The 24,681-nt window shown below is 38.5% G+C and overlaps 1 protein-coding gene across 2 annotated transcripts in view; it reads left to right on the top strand.

Moving 5' to 3' along the window:
• Positions 1-24,681, top strand: part of Dora (zinc finger SWIM domain-containing dorado) — a 162,480-nt gene that overhangs the window by 88,501 nt on the left and 49,298 nt on the right. For both annotated transcript variants that reach the window (XM_089105678.1, XM_089105679.1), the window contains exons 10-13: positions 4,311-4,505; positions 7,106-7,292; positions 10,323-10,473; positions 20,680-21,011. In XM_089105678.1, the coding sequence (XP_088961804.1) occupies positions 4,311-4,505; positions 7,106-7,292; positions 10,323-10,473; positions 20,680-21,011 (865 nt within the window). The remainder of the gene's footprint in view (positions 1-4,310; positions 4,506-7,105; positions 7,293-10,322; positions 10,474-20,679; positions 21,012-24,681) is intronic.

The following is a 24,681-nucleotide window of genomic DNA, read 5'->3' as shown; positions in this document are numbered from 1 at the left end:
GGACCTCTTGGCCAATCCACCAGATTTAGTGGGCGGGTTAAGTAGCCTCTCAAAAACCAAATCAGTGCATACCCCTAGAATAGTTGATGGCAAAAAAAATTTTGCTACATGGTTGAAGAAATGCTTCAGAATCTGAAGGAATGTATTTCAGACAACATAGATCGGCTATGAATACTCAAGGTGAAGCATCGAAATAAATAATCCACCAATCAAAATAGGTTGTATTCTTATTTTAATAAGTAGGATCAATTAATTTAAATAGTCTTATAAAATAAGAATTATTTAGTAATCCTAATTTTGGAATTAGAAGAAATAGAATACGTAAAACAGATATAATACACCAGATATAGTATAATAAGATATTGATGAGCGTTAATTTCGCGGACATCATTTGGAATAAAAAATAAATGAAAGAGCCACGAATTGCGATTGGGAAAAAATACCATAAAAGGTTAAGACAATAGAGAAATTTATCTTTTTAAAGCTTATTATTACACTGTACCACTGCACAACAGTACTTTTGGGACGGACCAGTTTGTATCCTGGTGGTATGGTTGGTGTTTCACTGGCTCCGAAAATGTCTGGAGTCGAAGGGAAATCTCTTTATAAACTCGTCTTCGGGTTTAGACCTTTCGGTTCCCTTATACAGTTGCGAGACCTAACCTCTGAAAGCTGCTTAGGAGAATCTAAATCCTTACCAGCTGTGTTGTTTTCCCCGACACCGTCAAGAAGAGGCGTCTAAAGCGAGTTGACCATGTTTACGTTGCCAGCCTTCGTCCAAGCAGGCGAAGGCAAATAGCATATGAAAGGTAGACGTTTTTGCCAGGATAAGATCAACCTGGGGCTAGTTGAGGGCTACTTAACAAATATGGGAAAAGGGATTGCCACTGAAACTGGGATACCCTGTGGGAGCCAATCACTTGTGACAGTGACCATGGAAGGAGTGTTTCTTAGGTCTACAGTGTGCCACACTGAGTGTCAATGTCGCTTGAACCTGATCATAGGCAGCGCGCTAGTGCTGCCTAAGTAAAGAACGATGGGGGTACAATGTTGTTGGTTTTTTTTTTTTTTTTTTTTTTTTTTTGGCCGGGCACTTCGTATCGAAGGAGTTGTCGTAGAAACTTTGAAAAGGGCTCATTCGATTGAAAATTGGAGTGGCTAGTGCCCTTTTTAATATTCGAAAGTGACTGGAGGGCAACTAGCCCCCCCCCCCCCACGCCCATAATTTCCTCAGAACCAACCCAAAAACCGGTGTAGATATTCATGTTCTTTAATTTTATAAATTTTAAATTGTGATATATGTTTTTGAAGAGGAAACATTCTTCCAGCCCTTGGGGCGAGGGTTTTAAGTTAAGAACTTAGGGTATATGAGAACGATGTTGGCACAAAGTATTATGAATTATTTGTTTTCCTTTAGAGCAGGGCACTTCATATGGAAGGGGTCGTTGTAGAGACTTCAGATGGGGCTCATTTGATTGGAAATTAAGAGTTTTAGTGCCCTTTTTAATAGTCGAGAGCGGTTGGAGGACAACTAGCCCACCCCCACGCCCATCATTCCCCCAAACGCATGCAATCAAAATTTTGAGATAGCCATTTTGTTCAGCGTAGTTGATTTCCGAAAGAAAATACGTTTTTGAGGAGGACACTCCCGTACAACCCTCAGGGCAAGGGTTTTAAGTTATGGCCTGGTGGCATATAAGATTCTTGTAGAAGGGGTCGTCATAGAAACTTCAAAATCGGCTCATTCGATTGGAAATTGAGAGTTCTAGTGCCCTTTTTAATAGTCGAAAGTGATTGGAGGGCAACTAGCCCACCCCCACGCCCGTCATTCTCCCAAACACACCCAATCAAAATTTTGATATAGCCATTTTGTTCGGTGTATTTGATTTCCAGATAGTAAATATGTTTTTGGGAGGATACTCCCCCACAACCCTCAGAGCAAGGGTTTTAAGTTATGCCCTGGGGGCATATAAGGGTTTTATAGAAGACGTTGTCGTAGAAACTTCAAAACAAGCTCATTCGATTGGAAATTCGAAGGGCAAGTACCCTTTTTAATTGTCGAAAGTGATTGGAGGGCAACTAGCCCCCCCCCCCCCCACGCCGATCGTTCCCCCAAACACATCCAATCAAAATTTTGAGATAGCCATTTTGTTCAGCGTAGTTGATTTTCGAAAGAAAATACGTTTTTGAGGAGGAAACTCCCGCACAACCCTCAGGGCAAGGGTTTTAAGTTATGGCCTGGGGGCATATAAGGGTTTTATAGAAGGGGTCGTCGTAGAAACTTCAAAGTGGCTCATTCGATTGGAAATTGAGAGTTCTAGTGCCCTTTTTAATAGTCGAAAGTGATTGGAGGACAACTAGCCCACCCCCACGCCCATCATTCCCCCAAACACATCCAATCAAAATTTTGACATAGCCATTTTGTTCAGCGTAGTTGATTTCCCGATAGAAAACATGTTTTTGAGGAGGACACTCCCCCACAACCCTGAGGGCAAGGGTTTTAAGTTATGCCCTGGGGCATATAAGGTTTTTATATAAGGCGTTGTCGTAGAAACTTCAAAACAAGCTCATTCGATTGGAAATTCGAAGGGTTAGTGCCCTTTTTATTTGTCGAAAGTGATTGGAGGGCAACTAGCCCCCCCACGCCCATCATTCCCCCAAAGACATCCAATCAAAATTTTGAGATAGCCATTTTGTTCAGCGTAGTTGATTTCCGAAAGAAAATACATTTTTGAGGAGGACACTCCCCCACAACCCTCAGGGCAAGGGTTTTAAGTTATGCCCTGGGGGCATATAAGGTTTTTATAGAAGGGGTCGTCATAGAAACTTCAAAATCGGCTCATTCGATTGGAAATTGAGAGTTCTAGTGCCCTTTTTAATAGTCGAAAGTGATTGGAGGGTAACTAGCCTCTCCCCCCCACGCCCATCATTCCCCCAAACACATCCAATCAAAATTGTATATAGCCATTTTGTTCAGCGTAGTTGATTTCCAAATAGAAAATATGTTTTTGAGGACGATACTCCCCAACAACCCTCAGGGCAAGGGTTTTAAGTTATGCCCTGGGGACATATAAGGTTTTTATAGAAGGCGTTATCGTAGAAACTTCAAAAAAGGCTCATTTGATTGGAAATTCAAAGGGCTAGGGCCCTTTTTAATAGTCGAAAGGGATTGGAGGGCAACTAGCCCCCCCCATGCCCACCATTTCCCCAAACACATCCAATCATTATTTTGAGATAACCATTTTGTTCAGCGTAGTTGATTTCCAGATAGAAAATATGTTTTTGAGGAGGACACTCCCCCACAGCCCTCAGGGCAAGGGTTTTAAGTTATGCCCTGGGGGCATATAAGGTTTTTAAAGAAGGTGTTGTCGTAGAAACTTCAAAAAAAGCTCATTCGATTTTAAATTCAAAGAGCTAGTGCCCTTTTTAATACTCGAAAGTGATTGGAGAGCAACTAGCCCCCCCCCCCCCCACGCCCATCAGTCCCCCAAGCACATCCAATAAAAATTTTGAGATAGCCATTTTGTTCAGCGTAGCTGATTTCCCGATAGGAAATATATTTTTGAGGAGGACACTCCCCCACAACCCTCAGGGCAAAGATTATAAGTTATGCCTGGGGGTATATAATGATTTTTCTGAAAGCGTTGTCGTAGAAACTTCAAAAAGGGGCTCTTTCAATTTGAAATTCAAAGATCTAGTGCCCTTCCTAATAGGAAAAGGTGATGGAAGGGCAACTAGTACCCCGTTCAAGTATATCTTTCCCCAGCACACATCCGCTCCAAATTTTTAGATAGCCATTATATTCAACGTAGTTGAAAGTTTTGGAAATTAGGTCTTTAAGGATGGCAACCCCGTCCCCTAGAGTCCTTAGGGCATGGGTCGGAAACGACAGCCTGGGGGCATCTAAAGTTTTTATAGACAGCTTTGTCGGCGAAACCTCAAAAAGGCTCATTCAATTTGACATTGAAAGGGATAGTGCTTTTTTCTTAGTTGTAAGTGATTGGATTGGATAGTTATTGAAAAAGTACAAATGAATGTGAATTGTCAGTTTAATATACATATACTGATATTTAGTAATCAAAATGTTAACATTATTTGATTTATTAAAGTTATAAAAGTAAAAACATTTATATTTTGTTAAACATATTTATATTTGTTACCACCTAGCTAATTACCACCAACCTGTTTTTAGTTAAATTATTTCTAAGGAAAGACCCATAATTTAAAATGGGAATCCAGATCATCCATGAAAACATCTCATTTTCTTTTTATCCATTCAATATATAAATTTTACATTTATTGTTTTATAGGCCAATCCATTGTGTCATCAGATCAGTCTTCTCGCTTCTGCAACCCTATACAAATGTCATTTCTTAGCATCATTTTTATCAGATAGGACTGATTCGAGACTTGAGCTTGGATCTGATCATCTCTATCTGGCATTTCATGTTGCTATTTTTGGATTGGAACTTCCTCGACCACCAGCGACAACGAAACCTTTGGAGGTAAGACAAATGACAACATTATAGGGCACTGCCAGGAATTTTTTGATTTTTAAAAATGAAGACAAAAAAGGCATTTTGAAAAATCTAGGGGGGGGGGTAGTATTTTGTTACTTTTTTTTCGATTTTTTTTATGACAATACAAACAAAATATTTTTCAGAAACAAGTGCTTTTAAATCTTTCAAAATGGTGCTCTATATGGAAATTGGTATAGTCCTGTTGAATTGTAAAGTTTAGTGAGGATTGTTCGGTTGAAACGGTTTTTATTTCGGACAACTGAAGCATAAGATACACCCCACTTTTTTCAAGGTGGGAGATCAGTAGCAAACGGGTTTGCCTTAGGGATTACCCAATTGGAAGACCAAGATAAACAAGTTATTCAACTGGCTTTACTAAAGAACATCCCAGCTGGTTAGACGGAGTAGGACCCGAATTACTCCAATTAAATAGAAGAACCTCAGATTTTTCAGAGTTAAATTCCAGCCCCAGTTTAGAATATTCACTCTCAAGCATGCTGAATTTTTCTTCGATATGCTGTATTAACCTGCCAAGATTAATCCGCATAACAGACAAGATATCCGCATAACAGACAAGATATCCGCATAACAGTCAAGATATCTGCATAACAGACAAGATATCCGCATAACAGATAAGGGTAACGTTTGTTGCTGCATGAATGCATGAGGGTATGCATTTTAATTGAACGTCTAAGACATCGTTGTTAACAAGAGTAGGTGAACTGATAGCACCGTTCAGATCACTCGACAGGGTACTGGGATAAGGAAGTCTGTTTCGTGGAGCACGTGTTAGATAAGATGAATTGAAAAACGGTAAACAAAATGGATTTCAATTTTAATGTGTACTTCAAGCCGTGAATATAAGTTTCTAAAGGTGCGAATGACGGAGTGATGAACGCCTCTTTTTGCCGTATAAAGGAGCATGGCTTCGTTTGCCAATGAGCCAAATGCACGCCTTACATCATGTGCTGCTAAAACGAGACTTTCTTGAGCCAGTTCAGCTTTCATTAGGACACTGTTATTAGGAACTAATATCCAACCTTTACAAGCTAAACTATTCAGATCACTTGGCAGGCTACTGGGACAAGGAAGTCTGTTTCGTGGAGCACGTGTTAGGTTACATGAAGTGAAAAACAGTAACCGAAGTGGATTTGTAATTTTAATATGTACTTTAGGTCGCGAATATAACTTCCAAGGTGCGAATGACGGAGTAATGAACGCCTAAACCGCGAATATAACTTTCTCAATGTGTGAATGACGAAGTGATGAACGCCTCTTTTTGCTGTATAAAGGAGCATGGCTCCGTTTGCCAATGAGCCAAATGCACGCCTTACGTCATGTGCTGCTAAAACGAGACTTTCTTGAGCCAGTTCAGCGTCCATTAGGACACTGTTATTCGGAACTCTTATCTAACCTTTACAAGCTAAACTATTCAGATCACTTGGCAGGCTACTGGGACAAGGAAGTCTGTTTCGTGGAGCACGTGTTAGGTTACATGAAGTGAAAAACAGTAACCGAAGGGGATTTGTAATTTTAATATGTACTTTAGGACGCGAATATAACTTTCTCAAGGTGCGAATGACGGAGTGATGAACGCCTAAACCGCGAATATAACTTTCTCAAGGTGTGAATGACGAAGTGATGAACGCCTCTTTTTGCTGTATAAAGGAGCATGGCTTCGTTTGCCAATGGGCCAAATGCACGCCTTACGTCATGTGCTGCTAAAACGAGACTTTCTTGAGCCAGTTCAGCTTCCATTAGGACACTGCTATTCGGAACTCTTATCTAACCTTTACAAGCTAAACTATTCAGATCACTTGGCAGGCTACTGGGACAAGGAAGTCTGTTTCGGGGAGCATGTGTTAGGTTAGATGAAGTGAAAAACGGTAACCGAAGTGGATTTGTAATTTTAATGTGTACTTAAGGCCGCGAATATAAGTTTCTCCAGGTGCGAATGACGGTGATGAACGCCTAGGCCGCGAATATAACTTTCTCAAGGTGTGAATAACGGGGTGATAAACGCCTCTTCTTGCTGTATAAAGGAGCATGGCTCCGTTTGCCAATGAGCCAAATGCACGCCTTACATCATGTGCTGCTAAAACGAGACTTTTTTGAGCCAGTTCAACTTCCATTAGGACACTGTTATTCGGAACTCTTATCTAACCTTTATAAGCTATTTCAAGATCGCCCAGTGAAATCTAAATGGTTTGGCCATACAAACTGGAAAACAAAAAATTATAATGGACGGGACATGATGTTCCTTTAAGGTATGGGTCTTCCTAGCCGAGTGGTTAGCACGCTAGACTTGAAATCATTTGTCCATGAGGACGGAGGTTTGAGTCATCGTGTGGCTGGCTATTTGGTAAGCTCAGCCAGAGTCGACCCAGCTCTAAATGGGTATCTGTAAAAATCGGGGGAAGGTAAACAGGAAGTTTATGCGAAAGTACAGGACGACTGGCCCCCAAGCACCCATTGCACTTCCTGGCTGAAGGGCCATGAAACGGATATCAACACAGCCGGTAGGAACCGTAAAGTCCAATGCCGTACTCTTAATATAAGTGATTTATTTCGTGGTTTTGTTTTAGGTGAAATTAGCTCACCAAGAATCAGAATTGGTAAGGCTGCTTGAGAAAGTACCTCTTGGATACAAGGAAATGCAAACAATAAGGGAGAAAGCAACAATGCAAATGAATGGCACTTATCCAGCAAGAGGAGAAGCCCTGTTGCCCTTAAATATTGCTTTCTTTCTTTTTGAAGCCCTTGCTAATGTTGGTAAGTCATTTAAGTCATCTTTAACCTAGTGTAAGTTAGGTTAGGTAAGTCTTCTTTAAATTATCTAATAAAATTAATAATATAAATATAATATAATAAATAGATATAATAATTTTTATACAATCGAGCTACTGTCTCGCCGATGTTTCAGCTTAGGGCGCGTACCTCTTTCCCGGAATCGCGTGACTTATCTGTAACTTTCCATAGAATTCTCTTATTTATTGTGTTTATTCGAAGCCCCTCCCCCTAAAAGTGGCTTTCTATATATCTGTCAATTCTAGTCCTTATTATAAGTCAATATAAGTAGTTTTGCCCAAAGGGGCAAATTTAACGTTTTTGGGCCGCCAAGCTTTTATTTTGTGAAGGGGCATAGGAGGTCATGGTTTTAAATCTTATTGTGTCATAACATGCGCCATATTTGTGTCTACAGATTTGAAAGTGAATTAGAAATTGCACTCTGTAACCCTAAATTAATAGAAATATATGTCAAAAGTACAAGGAGTATTTTTGAACATGGAGTTTAACAAAATCTTGTCTACTGTGTTCTCTCCCCCAAGCAAAAATCTAGCTCTTATCACCCTCACATAAGGTAAATCCACTCATTCACTCTTGGTAAATTCTTTCAAAAAAGCTTAATAATGTACGTTGGCGCATCATAGTCGGATGGTAACTTAGGACGTATCCTCAGAATAGACAAAACTCGCATTCCTAGAATAGTAATACTCAATATAAATGAAGGTAAGAGAAGGGGGGACCTTAGAGAAGGATTTAAACTTGCCTTAAAAGGCAAGGAAAATTGTCCTTTTTTCGACGAATTTTTAACCAATTAAATAAATAAAAAACAATGTTTTTCAACTGAAAGTAATGAGCAACATTAAAACTTAAAACGTATAGAAATTATTACGTATATAAAGGGGGTTGCCTCCTCTTCAACACCTCGCTTTTTACGCTAAAGTTTTTTAGTACTTTGAAAAAAGCGTCTTATCGCTCTAATTAAACGTTCCTTGTGTTTCAGGAGTCATTCTTAAAGAATTGGGACAAAATTCAAACTTAATACAATTCAAAATATTCCAGGACCACTGGGTCGATACGATCACTCATGGAAAAAAAACAAAACAAATCAACACGCATCCGTGGTCTTACTTCCGGCAAAAAACGCAAAATTCCACATTTTTGCAGATAGGAGCTTGAAACTTATATAGTTGGGTTCTCTAATACGATGAATCTGATGGTGTGATTTTCATTATGATCACTTGACTTTTAGAGAATGTTTCACCCTTTTTTCGAATATCAGGAAAATTTTCTCAGGCTCATAACCTTTGATGGGTAAGACTAAACTTAATCAAATTTATATATTTAAAATCAGCATAAAAACCCGATTGATGTATCTATTGGTATCAAAATTACGTTTTTTATAGCTCCGGTTACTATTGAGCCATGTAGCTCCTTACTTACAGTTCGTTACCACGAACTGTTTGATTTTAAAATATTTTAATCTTAAAAACGTTAAAGACGAAGTTTCTAAAATATAAGCAGATTCAGTAGATAAATAGAACTGAATCTCGTCTATCGTCTATCGATTGATAGCAAAATTTTTGTTTATATTTAACCGGTGGGGGGGGGGGCAAAAAAAAAACAATATACCAAAACTTTCACAGGGTACATAAATCTAAGACAACTCCAACATTAGCGTATCATAGTTCGATGGTGACTTAGCGCGTATCCTCAGAATGGAAAAAAATCACATTCCTAGAATTGAATTACTCAATATAAATGAAGAGTAGAGAAGGACCCGACCCCATACAAGGGTCGGGGCTTAGATATGAAACCGGGCCGAGATTACAGAAATGTCAAAAGCCTTGGGGAAGACATTAGAGATTGTTTAATCAGAATTTTTTAACAGGAAGAGGAACTTTCGCCAGTATTTCGGTTTCAACGGGTTTGAAGTTGCGATTATTTTGCAGTAGTAACATGCTAGGAAACGGTCATTGAAATTTATTTATTCCTAAAACTCTTGGTATTCTTTTCCCCTGCATGTTTGACTGTTGTTGGAAAAGAAAAACAGACCTTTTGTCAGGTAGCTTATTATATTGCTATTAACTGGTTATAGGAGAAAGTTTAGCTTGTCAGAAGCGTGATCGATTTGTTTCTCTTTTTAGATTAGGTTACTACTAACTTCGGATTTCTTGAAATTTGAATTCTCAAAAGTAATCATTAATTACCCTTCTCCCCTTCTTTCCCAAAAAATAGAGATTAATAAAGGCCCTACTATTTTCATATTGCTACGTATATTACTTCACTGAGTGTCATTTTTCTATCAGATAACTTCAATCATATAGGCTAGTGCTATGAAGTATATAGTCGATAAATTTGCTAACACAAATAATTTTACTTCACCAGCTGGTTAAAAGCTTTCGTAGAACGAAGGACGGAACTCTTCAATTTAATAAAAAAAAAGTGTAAATTTAAAAAAAACGTAAAATGGATAAAATTTAAGTGTCTAAATAAATAGAAAATAACGGGCTAAAGATTTTCTTTTTATGTATGTGACGAAACATTCATTAAAGCGACTGATCAAGAACTGACATGACATGTTCCTACTTAAGACACTGGGCACATTATGCCAACTATGCCTGAATCCATGAAATAGGCCATCATTAGAAATATTTATGTATAAAACTAGTCTACGATAATCGTGTAAACTAGCTGCCAGTATTACATTCATTTTTCTACGCCCTAACTCATAAGATTTTTGATTCCCTGTTCCACAAACATATCCTCTTGTGTTATTCATCAGTATACGTATAGGACGAATTATCGAAGGCAAAGTACATAGCCTTGCTGACAAATAGCAGAAAATATATGGGTTTATCACAGAGAATATATTAGCCTTAAAACAAGTGAAGGAAAAACTGTTTTAATTTGCTGATAATCACTAGGTTGCCAGTAATACTTTAATAACACCCTTAACATGGTAATTAAGTTTTTTTTCATTCAATTTGTCTTATTCCAAGGATTGTTTAATTTCAGGGACTATCAGTCGATCACCTCATTATGGTCCTATCCGAATCGCTACTGATGAAGGTCTTGGGTTTTCTGCAGCCCTTGCTGCATTAAGCATGAAGGCTAATGTGTCTGAAGCGGATCACCCACTACTGTGTGAAGGGACCCGTCGTCAAAGGTAAGATTATCTCCAAATAAAAAGTGCCTTTGTCTGAGTTTAGTATAGTTCAAAGGCTAATGTATCTGAAGCTGATCACCCACTACTGTGTGAAGGGACGTGTTTTCAAAAGTAAGACCGTGTCCAAATAAAAGTGTTTTTGTCTAAGTTTGGTATGGTTCAAGCGCAAATTATGTTCTGGTCTTGAGAGGGCATGGGGGTTATCAGCCCTCCTCAAGCTAATTTTTGCTCGTTTTGGGTTTGGCTCGGCTATTTACTGTAATTTCTGTTTATTTTGAGTTTCATTTATTTATTGATAGTGATCTGTGATAGTTTTATGCTCGAAAGATTATTTGACTTCATTTCCTCTCATTCTTGGCTTAATGGGGCTCTTTACTTTTCTTTGAAAAACTTGTTTTGTGGAAAAAGTTTTTTAAATTAATTTCTGTTCGTTTTTATTGGCATTAAATAAAAAACATGTTTATTTAACTAAAACTAAGGAGTGACATTAAAACTTAAAACGAACAAAAATTATTCCGTATATGAAAGGGACTGTCCCCTCATCAATGCCTCGCTCTTTACGCTATAGTTTGGCTCTTTGTCACAACTCTACTTTTTAAAACAATAAAAACTTTAGTGTAAAGAGCGAGTTGTTGAGGAGGGGACAGCCCCTTTCATATACGGAATAATTTATGTTCGTTTTAAGTTTTAATATTGCTCCTTACTTTCAGTTTAAAAAAAAACTTGTTTTTTTTATTTACTTTCTTGAACGTTTTTCAACTAATAGAGGTTCGATTTTGGCTCACCCGACATAAAAAATTAAAACAAAATTTGCATATTAATTCTGGGAGGTTAATTTCGTATATGAAGGGTTGTCTCCTCCTGAGTACCTTGCTCTTCACGCTAAGACTGTTAGCACTTTTAAAAAAAGCTTCCTATTCTAATTAAACGGCCCCCTTATTTCAGTAGACGCTCTTAAAAAATTAGGACAAACAGTCAAACTTTTGCGTAAAGAGCAAGGTATTGAGCAGGGGGCAACCCTTCATATATGGAATAATTTCTGTTAGTTTTTAAAATAATGCCGGTTAGTGTGGCTCACCCTCTATGAAATATACCCCTCCCCCTCACGGAAAAATCCGTGGAAATTTCATCCAACGTAAGGTGCACCCCCCCCCCCCTCCGTGTAAAATTGCTCGCGGACGATTCAGCCTGAAAAATTATCCTTAGTATTCTTCCATTTGAACAAGACTTTAATCTCTAATCGGTTTCTCGTCCAGCCCAGAAATGCCCCTTTTTGTGGGAATTATTTCCTCGAAATCAAAACACTTGGAAAAAAGCCCTTGAATAATTCTCTCGGAACATCTCCACATGAAAAATTTGACAAAGAGAATGTAAGACAAATAAAAAGAATTTCGTATGGTAATTCTGTGTAACGTTTTCCCTGGAATATTCACCCCTTTCTGAAATTTCTCTCCCCAAGGAATATTCTCCCTATAGTAATCCACCCCAAGCACACCCTCCTCCAAAAAAAGGTCTGTATACTTCCCAATAACAAATTCTATACGTAAACAATGGGTGAACTTCATAACTTACAGGTCTCTCCCCACGGACTCTGGGGGGGTCATTTTACACCTAGACATAATTGTTTGATCTTAAACTATACTTCTTTTGATAAGATAATTTTGGGGGAAAATGGGCGTGGGAAGGGTCCCAGTTGCCCTCCGATCTTTTTGGTCACTTAAAAATGGCACTAGAACTTTAAATTTCCATTCAAATGCACCCTCTTCCGATCTTATAGGACCATTATTTTGATACGATTACCCCTGGAAAAAACAAATAAACACGAATCCGTGATCTGTCTTCTGGCAAAAATAGCAAAATTCCACATTTTTATAGATGAGAGTTTGAAACTTCTACAATGGGGTTCTCTGGTACGCTGAATCTGAACATGTGATTTTCGCTAAGATCCCTTTAATTTTAGGGGGTGTTTCTGCCCTATATCAAAAATTAAGCAAATTTTCTCAGGCTTGTAACTTTTGATGAGTAGCACTAAACTTGATGAATCTTATATATTTGGAATCAGCATAATAAGCTGATTCTTTTATGTATCTTTTGATATTAAAATTCTGTTGTTTTAGAGTTACGATTATTATTGAGCCGAGTCGCTCCTTACTTACAATTCGTTACCACGAACTGCTATTTGTATGTTGGAGAAACTTTTTCAAAAATGTTTAAACCTGACACAAACAGTATTTTTTTATTGAATTTTATAGCTTCTGAAGTTGACCTGAAAAATAGAACTATATATTATTCCCAAAGATTCTATCTTTGCTCTTTGACAACCTGGATTGTATCTCCGAAAGTTTCAACTTAATACCCCCAGTCGTTCTCGATATACTGCTGAGGTGTCTTATTGGCAAGCATAAACACATTACCATTTGATTTATTTTAAAGCAATATTTAGTTTTAAAGCATAATTGTAAAATTGCATAATTGTGGGTGGTTGACATGCCTAATCCTAAAGACATAGTTGCTGGACCGTTCTATTATGCTAAACAAAATGGCTGTCAATTTTGACTGGATGTGTTTGGAAAATGAATGGGCATGAAAGAAGGGCTGCTTGCTGTCCAATCTCTTTTTATTCTCAAAAAGGACACCGGAACTTTTAGTTTTGAATCGAATTAGCCCCTTTGAAATTTTCAATGATATTTCTAGTTGTTATAGAGTGTTGCTGCCTATGATGTTGCTTATATGTTCCTTTGAAAACCTGCATGCATAAAGTTTTTTTGTTTAATTGAATTTTCTAAACGATCCCTAAATGTTTTATTTTAATACCATTAACGTCAATAGTTATAGTAACTGTAGTGGTAGTATTAAAAGAATACATATAGTGGCTTGATATGTTGATATGTATTTGATATGTTTGATATTAATGATATGTTGATCTTCAGATAGTGCTTTGTCACCTTTTTGAAGGTCCATTTGCTCATAGTTTGCTTTGATTTAGTTTAACATCCGTCTAAATATTTCTGAATAACTTCACCTTAATACCCTTAGCTTGCGAAGTAGCAATAGTTGTAGCACCATTAGTAGCAGTATGCGCATAGCACCTTTGGTTTCTTCAAAATCTTCTTCAACACGCTGAAAGTTTAAGTTTAATACATACCATCAACCTAACCTGAAACATTTCTCATCCGTCATCTTAACAACCTGTTTGGGAATAGTGTTCTTTGAATTAGTTCCATACAGTTTCAATGCATTTCGAATTTACCGCCTTAACGTCCTAACTTGTGATAGTAGTAGTAATAGTAGTAGTAGTAGTAGACTTGATCGTAGTAGCCTAAGCTTTGGTGCTAGTAGTAGTAATAGAAGTAGTAATAATAGTAACAGTAGTAGTAATATGAGTAGCAGTAGTAGCATTAGGATACAAATATTTTTTTTGGTTAGTTCAACATCCCTCACAACAAGCCTTGTTATTTTCAACTTCATACACCAAACTGTTCCTAAGATATTGCTTTTACACTTTTGACAGCCTCCATACAGACGACGTGTTGTGATTCAGTTCATCTTCCCCCCTCAAAATTCCTTGAAAATTTCACCTTCATAACCTTAGGCATAGTTGAAATAGTAGTCACAGTAGTAGTATTGATATTATTAGTAATAGTATTGAATAGCGGTGGTATTACTAACAGCATTAGTACTAACCTATTGCCTTTTGGTCAGTAGAACATCCCTTTCATCAAGTCCTGGATTTTCAACTTAATATATTTAGCCATTGCTATGACATTGTTGATATGTCCTTTTGATAACCTGTGTGTTCATACACTTCTTGAAATTTTTCATCTCAATGCTCTTAGCCTTACAAGTAGTTGCAATAGAAGTAGTAGTAGTAGTAAATGCTGCAGTAATAGTAGTATTAGTAGTATTGTGGGCATATTACCTTTTGGTGAGATGACCTTCCCCTTTAAGCATTCTCTGGAAGTTCCAACTTAATACCCAAATCAATTCTTGAGATACGCTATTTTGACAATATGCATGCACGTAGTGTCTTTTGATTTAGTTCAAATTTTCCGTTAATACTGTAAATGGAGTAGTGTAGTAGTAGTTGTAGTGAGTGTAGTTATAGTAGTATTGGTAGCATGCAAATATTGCCTTTTGATAATCTCCCTTATCATTTCCTGAATTTTCCAAATTAACATACTCAGTTATTCCTGAGTTGCGCCCTTTTGACAAACCGTATAAACATAACGTGTTTTGATTTAGTTCAAAACTCCCCTCAACATTCTCTGAAAGGCTCACCTGAATACCCTTCGTCTTCTTAGAAAGTAAAGTTCAAACATACATACTTTTCTTAATAATGTAAACTATATGTACTCAATGAACGAATTGCCTAACTTACGAATTGCCCTGGTCCTGAGGACTGTGGGGGAGGTTGACACCCCCATAGACATAATTACTGGACCTTTCAACAATGCTGAACAAAATAGCTCTTTTAAAATTTTGATCGGCTATTTTTTGGAATGATAGGTTTGGGGGGGGGTTGATCGCCCTCCATTCACTTTTGACTCTTAAAAAGGGCAGTAAAACTTCCTACTTCCAATCAAATGAGCTCCATCCGATCCAAAGTTTAATCGACTACCCGTTCCATAAAAACCCTATATGTCCCGAGCATAACTTACGACCCTTGCTCATGGGCTCTGGGGGATTGTGCCCACCCTAAAGACATTGTTTTATGATTTTTGGACTGTCAGTAACAAAATTGGTATCTCAAAATTTCAATTGAACGCGTTTTGGAAAAGAGGATTCATGGAGGATGGCTAGTTGCTCCCAGTCCTGCTTGACACGTAAAAAGGAACTAGAACTATGCATTTCCAATCAAATGAGCCTCTTGGAAAGTTCTCACGACCACCCCTTCCATAGAGACCTTATATGCCCCTGAGGCATAACTACAACCCTTACCCCCCAGACTCTGGGGGATTCTGTCCACCCTAAAGGCCTTATTATATGATCTTTGGACTCTTTTTGAATAAATGACTCCCAAAATTGTTTCCTATGCATTTGTGAAAAATACGACGCGGGCGGAGGGAGGGCTGCCCCCGATCACTTCGACTCTTAAAAAGGGGATTAGAGCATCTGATTTCCTATCCAATCAGCCCCCTCGGGAGTTTATACGACCACCCCTCCTTAAAACCCTTATATGCCCTCCGGGCTAAACTTACTACCCTTGTGCTGAGGGCTGTGGGGGGGGGGGTGTCGTCCTCAAAGACCTAATTTCCAGACCTTTTAACTACCCTGAACGATATAGCTGACTTAAAATGTTAAGTAGATGTGTTTTGGTAAATGATTGGCGTGGGGGAGGGGTTTGTTGTCCTCCAGTCGCTTTTGACTATTAAAAAAGGCCCTTTCAATTTCCAATCGAATGAGCCTTTTTTGAGGTTTCTACGACCACAAATGGCTATCTCAAAATTTCTATCAAATGCATTTCGGAAAAATTGAGGTGTGGAGGGGGGCTCCGCCCTCCGATTCCCTTGAATCTTAAAAAAGTTACTAAAACGAAAAAGTTACTATCGAAGTTTATACGGCCACCCTTTCTATAAAAACCTTATATGCCCCCAGGGCATAACTTCACAACCCTTGCCCTGAGGGCTGGGGGGGGTCATCGTCAAAGACATAATTTCCTGACCTTTTAACTACACTGAACAAAATGGCTATTAAAAATTTTGATTGGATGTGTTTGGGGAAATGTTGGGCATGGAAGGGTGGTTTGTCTCTTCAATCATTTTAGACTATTAAAAGGTGCACTAGCCCCTTCAATTTCCAATCCCATGAGCCTTCTTCGGGGTTTCTACGATAACAGATGGCTATCTCAAAATTTATATCAGATGCATTTCGGGAAAATATGAGGTGGGGGAGGTGGAGGGGGTATCCACCCTCTGATTACACTGAATCTTATAAAAGGTACTGGAACGTCTGATTACTAATCCAATGAGCCCCCTCCGAAGTTTATTCGATCACCCTTTCTATAAAAAAGCTTATATGCCCCCAGGGCGTAACTTACAACCCTTGCCCTTAGGGCTGTTGGGCAAGGTTGTCATCCTCAAAGACATCATTTCCGAACCTTTTAACTACGCTGAACAAAATGACTATCTCAAAATTTTGATTGCATGTGTTTGGGAAATGGTGGACGTGGGAGGGGGGGTTAGTTACTCTCCAATCATTTTCGACTCTTAAAAAGGGCACTAGCCCTTTCAATTTTCAATCGAATGAGCTGTTTTCGAAGTTTCTTCGTTAACAAGTTGCCATCTCAAAATTTCTATCAGATACATTTTGGGAAAATACGAGGTATATGTGAGGGCATCCACCCTTCGATCACTCTGAATCTTAAAAAGGGCACTAAAACTTCTGATTAGAAATCCAATGAGCCCCCCTCCGAATTTTATATGATCACCCTTTCTATATAAACCTTAAATGTCCTCAGGCCATAACTTACAACCCTTGCCCTGAGGGTTGTGGGGGGTTATCATCCTCAAAGACATAATTTTCGGATCTTTCAACTATATTGAACAAAATGGCTATCTCAAAATTTTTATTGAATGTGTTTGTGGAAATGCTGGGCGTGGGAGGGGTTAGTCACCCTCTAATCATTTTTGACTATTAAAAAGGGCACTAGCCTCTTCAATTTCCAATCGAATAAGCCTTTTTCGAAGTTTCTGCAAAAACAAATGGCCATCTCAAAATTTCTATCAGATGCATTTCGGGAAAAATACAAGATATGGGGGGGGGGGGATCCATCCACCGATCACTCTGAATTTATAAGGGTCACTAGAACTTCTGATTACCAATCCTATGAGACTCCGCTTAATATTTTACGATCAACTTTTCTATATAAACCTTATATGCCCCAGGGCATAACTTACAACCCTTGCCCTGAGGGCTGTGGGGGGGTTGTCATCCTCAAATTTCCCGACCTTTCTTCTACGTTGAACAAAATGGCTATTTCAAAATTTTGATTGGATGTGTTTGAGGAAATGGTGGACGTGGGGGGGGGATAGTTGCCCTCCAAATACTTTTTACTATTAAAAAGGGAACTAGCCCTTTCAATTTCCAATCGAATGAGCCCTTTTCAAAGTTTATGTGACAACTAGTTTCTACGACAAAGTGCCAGTCAAATTAGACAAAAATTAACGGAAAAAAATAAGCTAAAGCACCAAACAGCTTATTTTTTGTGCTATTATTATTATTTGGATGAAAAGTGTTGTCCGATTTAATTCATTCATTTTGCTTACTTATTTTCGCGGTTCAACGTGGCAACACTGACAAAATGTGGTATTTCCTATTCCTACAAGTTTCATAATTTTGAGAAAAAAAATATCTTAGGAAGTCACGGTTTTCAGGTATGAATTGACCTAAAATTGACCCAGGGGGCTAAAATTTTCGATTTCAATGTCCTTGGCCCCTTAATTACTCTATTATTTAGGTTTGTTCTAAGAGTCATTCAAAGCTTATAATCATATTCAAGGATTACATTTACTCTATGGATTGACCGTAGATTAACGTGGACGCTTTGAAAGGCGAATGAGATCTGTTAGATATACTCCAAAGGCGTTGTCTAAGGGTAGTCATAGGTATAGTCATTGACTGACCATATATCAAACAGTAATCTGTACGAAAAATATGGTTCGATCCCACTTTCTAGGGTATAGTGAAAGAATAGTTAAGATGACCCGGGCACGTTTAACGGATGAAGAATTGCCAGATTGCCAAAAATTATGCTTTCGGCCAGCCATTTGGTCGGAACGAAAAAAAAAAGTCATCAAGAAAGGCAGATTTAAATAAAGGAAGTAAGAGTCGGAAGAGGGTGGGATGGATTGAAAGTGGGGGAAGAGGAGTATTGTATTATTAAGCTATATTAATCCTATTGTAACCTGTGATAAAAATATGGTTCGATCGCACTTTCTAGGGCTATAGTGAAAGAAAGGTTGAGATGGCTCGGCCAGGTTTTACTGATGAAGGATGGCAGATTGCCAAAAATTGTGCTTTTTGGCCATCCATCTGGGCGGAACGAAAAAAGGACCCTGGAATGGAGTGGGAACAGGTCATAAAAAAATCTAAACAAAGGAAGTGAAGGAAGGAGTAAGAGTGGGAGGAGGGAGGGAGGGATTGAAAGTGGGGGAAGAGGAGTAGTGTCGTATTAAGCTATATTAATCCTATTCTAACCTGTAATAAAAATATGGTTCGATCCCTCTTTCTAGAGCTATACTGAAAGAAAGGTTAAGATGGCTTGGCCAGGTTTTACTGATGAAGGATGGCAGATTGCCAAAAATTGTGCTTTTTGGCCATCCATCTGGGTGGAACGGAAAAAGGACCCTGGAATGGAGTGGGAACAAGTCATAAAAAAATCTAAATAAAGGGGGAGGAGGGAGGGAGGGATTGAAAGTGGGAGAAGAGGAGTATTGTGGTATTAAGCTATATTAATTTTATTGTAACCTGTAACAAAAATATGGTTCGATCCCACTTTCTAGGGCTATAGTGAAAGAAAGTTTAAGATGGCTCGGCCAAGTTTTACGGATGAAGGATGGCAGATTGCCAAAAATTTTGCTTTTTGGCCATCCATCTGGGCGGAACGAAAAAAGGACACTGGAATGGAGTGGGAACAGGTCATAAAAACAATCTAAGTAAAGGGAGTGAAGGAGGGATTAAGAGTGGGGGAGGGAGGGAGGGATTGAAAGTGGGGGAACAGGAGCATTGTAGTATTAATCCTTTTGTAAGCTGTAATGAAAAAATGGTTGGATCCCACTTTCTAGGGCTATAGTGAAAGAAAGCTTCAGATAGCTCGGTCACGTTTTACGGATGAAGGATTGCCAGATTGCCAAAAACTGGTTTTTGGCCATCCATCTGGGGCCAGATGAAAGCACGTCGTCCCCGAGTGAAATGGAAAGATGTGATGAGCAAGGATTTAAAGGATATGGGAACTTCATGAGCGGGGGTAAAGAATGAAGCTTTGGATGGACTTGGTTGGAGAAGGAGCGTTTGCAGTTGTGTTGGTTTCAGATGGTTTGGTGCTGCAGTGACTTGTTAGTAGTAGTAGTTTATTCTATTCACTTATAACATTTTAGACCTCGTGGAAGTACAAATATAACCTCATTTTCAGTTTTATTGAAATTTAAATGTAATACTCTTTATAGCTCTCACAGAGTATATCTACACTTACTAGTAGACCATCTGATACAAATTTAGCCTAAAGGCACAGGAGAACATTGTAATCTTTATCCTTATTAACCTTATAGTAATTTATCTACCTACCTTATAGCATTTTTCTACCTGTGTTTAGTGTCACCCTGTGATTTTTTATTATTATTATTATTATTATTGTCTAACTTTTTAACGAAGTTCATATACTGTAACTTGTTTCTGACTAGAGCAGATTTTGCTTCGCCAGGTGAATTTTACGTTGCCCAGTGAAAAAATTGTTTGCGTATGATGAATATTTCGTTAGGTTTTGTTTTGGCTTTTTTGCCTTTTTGGTGTTTGTCTCTTCTTTTTGCGTGTGTTTTTGCGTGTGTTTCTTCTTTATGCCCTTTAAGGTCCCCTATGGAAAAACATTTTATTTACAGATCCAGATTTTTAATTGAGTTTGCATAATTAAAGCTTCTTTTTGACTGGAGAGGAGTTTTGCTTGCATAGCTAAAGCTCCTTTCTGGCGAGCAGATTTTGCATCGTCAGGCGAGTTTTACGTCGCCCAGTGAAGTAAAATGTTTGCATATGGGTGAATGCTTGGTTATGTCTTGCTTCGGCCTTTTTGTTTTTTCTTTCTTGGTATTTTTTCCTGTGTTTAAGGTCGCTCTGTGAAAAACTATTCCATTTAAATGCCCAACTTTTTAAGTTAGTATTGCTAAAGCTCGTTTCTGAATGGAAGAGATATAACTTCGTGAGGCGGGTTTCATTCCGCCCAATGAAAGAAAAAAATTTTCCCTATGGGTCAATATTTTGTTGGGTTCTGTATATTTTTCTGTATAATTAGATTTTGCTGCATAATGAGGGATCAGATGATTGAGATTCTACGTAAAATTTGAGGTGAAAAAAAAATAATAAAGCAAAAATTTAGATGAAAATTTCGCACATCCAATTATGCTTCTTTTTCTTTCCTTCCTTCCTCCCTATAAAGGAGGAGTCCGTCGCTGAATATCGTTATTTTTGCTACGTGTCTTAATTTTATTCTTTTAACAGGGGAGATTTGGCAATCCTGCTTATATGTCACTACCGAGATGACCCTGAGAAGCTTGCCCGCATAATGGATGTAGTTTTGGACTCTAGTGTTCACAAGCTTTTTCCAACCTCTCTTCCATCTTGTTTCTACAGCAATGGACCTATCAACGGTCGTCTAACAACAACAGCTCAAAGATCCAACCAGAGATCGAGGAATCGGAATGCCCCTACGACAGAATTGTCAGCGCTAAATTTGAATAACACCGGAGACGGTCCTCCTCCAGTTGTCAGTGTAGATGGCGTTTCAGAGCCGGGATGTAGTACATGGAGAGGTGGGCCTGGTTCTGACTCAGGTAAGAATTTGTTTGTTAGATATATAGACCGGCCCCAGGCTTGGCAAGTTGAGAAGCGCCCTTCGGCTCATAAGTTTTACAAATATGCCACCCCAGCTAAAGGGCTCAGCCATCCCAGTAGGTCCTGGAAGGATGTATTTGTTCTCCTAGGTCATATTAGAGAAGCTGACACCCATCTTGGTAGTTTTTTCATTACATTTAAATTGCTCAGATGATTTAGTGGAGTGGAGCTAGAGAGAGGAGTGTGGCTAATTATGGTAAGATAAGATAAGATATTTATTCCAAAAAATGACTATCACAAGCCCCAAAGGGCCGAATTCACATTTCGGGGTCATATAATAAAAAAAACATATAAATAGCACAAGAACTAAACAACTGGCTAAACAGTACCAAAAACAACCATATCAGAAAGGCAAAGCCATTCATTAGTCTAAAAAACAAAAAGTGTCAAATGTAAGGCAGTTAAAAAGGCACAAACTAAAACAAAACCAAAAAAAAATTGAGATAAAAACAGTGTTAAAAAGGTTTAAAAGAGAGCATATAAAAAGGGGAGGGAACGGAATAACCAAACAGACACAACCATGGGTATCACCGTTAAAAAAAAAAACAAAAAAAAAAAAAAACTAGCGGTTTATTTGATCAGTAATGAAGGGGACAAAGGTTTTTTCATATCTTGAGGTTAAACAACGGATGGGGGGCAAGATAGGGACGGATTCAGAAACAGTACGTGGCAGGCGGCGTCTGGATGCGGAGTGTCTTTTGGGGAAAATGTTCTCCGTGCGAGGGTTTATTATTGCATTTTTTGCAAAACGGAGGCACAGCGTTCCTCTCCTGTGCTCAAGAGTTTCCAGCTTGGACTTTTTTAGAAGGAGTGAATGTGGTACCAAAGTTTCTTTAAAAATTATTCTTAGGGCTCTTTTTTGAATAGATTCAATTTTATCTGATTCAACACGGGAGATGCCAGGATGCCAAACTGGACAAGCATATTCAAGATGCGGGTGGACAAAGGAAGTATAAATCCTTAAAGAATGGGATGGGGGGACGTTAAATTTATTCAAGAGCTTAAGGATTTCTGGTCTGAGTTTAATACATTGAGAAAAATTGTTAATCTTTAACATGTGTAAATTTTGAGCTTGAACTTCAGTAATAGCAATTACATCTAATCTATATATTTTAGAAAGGGTGTCTAATTCATTAAGTTTTTCAAAGTTAAGGCTTTCAGCGTTGCTCAACAAAAGTGTGGGGGATCGAAAGCGACATGTGAAGGTACCGTTTTTACACTTTACTTTTTATATATCACAGAAGGGGTCAGGGGTTCTATTGGAATTCTTGACGGGGGCTAAACTTGGATAGTGAGAACAAGGGACAGGGGGATCAAATCTGTCTTGTTCAAATATAATTGCATTTAATTGAGCAGGTACTAGCAGAGACTCTAAACAGCGGTAACTATTTGAAGTTTTAGAAACTCTGCATGGAGGTGTTACAAGTGGATCATTCTGCCTGCTTACTCTTAAACCAGAGTCATACTGGTAGGGTAGCCAGGGGGGATAAAGTGCAAGGGAAGGGAGAAAGGTTTCCTGGTGATCTGGGAATAAGTCAAATTGGGAGTTTTCTTTATATGGAGGGGTGGGGGGCAAGCTGATGCTGAGGGAGGGAAGTACGGTGGGGGGGTATCTGAGAGGGGAGGGGTTGGGTTTGTCTCGGCAAATAACGGGTGGAGTCCAGAACCGGCCGGTAACTTCTTGAACGCATGGAGAAGAACGGAGTCGAAAGGAAGTGGATTTTTGGGAGGAATATGAGTGAGGGGGGGAGGTTGGGGATGGTCCGAATTGAGTGAAGTGATTGTGGGGGTTGGATTGACTGGGTACGCGTAAGTACTTGGGGCGGTGGATTGTTTCTAGGGATTGATTTCTGAGGTATACTGCTCTGTATCGGGTATGCAGGGGGATAAGAATGACAGTCGAATGGAACACGACCTAGGGGAGGGGGGGGCCGTGAAGACTGTCGCTGTTGCCCTAAAAAACATTGGGTGTTAAACCTACGCTCCAACCCTGAAGATGCATGAGAAAAAGTACACGACTTATCAATACAAGATAAAACAGAACACAGATCAACATGGTCAAAAATACACTTATCAGACACACAAACTCCCGAAATAAAATGACGACAAAAATGTAGAAACTTGCATTGTTTGCGAAACTTAGAGAAACCACTATCAAAATGCTTACAGATCATATTTTCCTTTCTGCTTATTTTTATATTTATTTCCCTTTTATCCATCACCTTCGTAATTTTTTCAAAAAAAATAACAATGTCATCGTCTGGTAATGACTTCTCCATAACCTTGTTAATCCTTTTGTTTAGTTCATTATCACCTGATAATTTATGTGAAAAACCGGAAGTCGCTGGACTGTTCACGAACTAAAGGGCGTCATCAGTAGTCATACTACACCTAGGTATTTGTATGCTCTCATGGGATACTTTGCAATTAATGCTGGATTTACTGAACTCTGATAATTTATCCCCTAGTGTAGTAATAATTGCTTCGTTGTTTTTTAAGTCGTCTTGTAATTTGGTGATTTTCAATTTAAGGGTCACTTGATTGTTTTCTAGATGGTAGAGTTCATCTTCCATAAGGAGGTGGTGGGAATTATGGGAGTTGATATTTTCACTTGATTTTTTAATTTCAAGATCGCGTTCATGGAGTAAGTCGTTGCCAATTTCTTGGTCATTGAGAAAAATGTCAACTTGTTTTTTCACATCTTCTATGGCTACTTCATGGTCTAAATTCTTCTCTAACTAAGAATTGTATTTAGCTCAGAGATCAGCCAGCTGTTTGATATGTTTAACACAGTCAGCACAAGGGGGGGCTTGGGAAGCTTGATTTTTTTAGACTGATTTTAGGGTTGTAGGTTTCGTGGCAGACTTGGGTGTAGAGCGTGGTTTAGAGCCAGGGGGTAGAGAAAGTGGTGTCAAAGGTGGTTTAGGGTCATCATTCAAAGAACGGGGGGACTGGCAGTTTAAACATAGCCACTCACCACATTGTTTTCTCTCCTCAATCGAAATGCCTGTACATTTTGGATGAAACCACTGTTGACACCGGCTGCACTGTACTGTTCCACTAGCGGCATGATGTTGACATAATGGGCCTTGACATGATAGTGAAACAATAAATCCAGTTAATATAGCTCGAAACTGGTCAATGACTGAAATTTGGATTATAATAACTTCCAAAACGGGTTTCAAAAATTTAACCCAGCATAGGTGTTAACAGGTCAAATACCGGAAAGAGCAGTGAAAATGGTACAGCAGTGAAAATCATTTATTCAGAATACTAATCTTTTTTTTTATCTTCACACATGTATTTTTTCATCTTATTGTTTTCCATTAAGTAGATCTTATTCTGACAAGCTGTAATTTGTCTGTTTCTTTTTAGTACCTGTATAATGAAAATGAAGAATAAAGAACATGGGGATGTGTGGGGGAAGGAGCTATAAGCCCTGAAATTTTGCTCTTCCCTCTGGCTTCCCTGTTGGATATATGCTTAAGGGAAACAACAAGAAAAAAAATTTTCTTGAAGTTTTAGTTAATTAACTGATATTAAAAAGCAGTTGTTGTCTAAGAAATCACGAATCGATATATTTGTCGTCTTTTTTTTATTATTATTATT

Source organism: Artemia sp. Qi Xiang Cuo, chromosome 19 (assembly GCF_049724085.1).
Source record: "Artemia sp. Qi Xiang Cuo chromosome 19, ASM4972408v1, whole genome shotgun sequence".
NCBI classification, from domain to species: domain Eukaryota; kingdom Metazoa; phylum Arthropoda; class Branchiopoda; order Anostraca; family Artemiidae; genus Artemia; species Artemia sp. Qi Xiang Cuo.
Note: the sequence above shows the minus strand (reverse complement) of the source record. Positions and strands in the feature narration are given on the sequence as shown.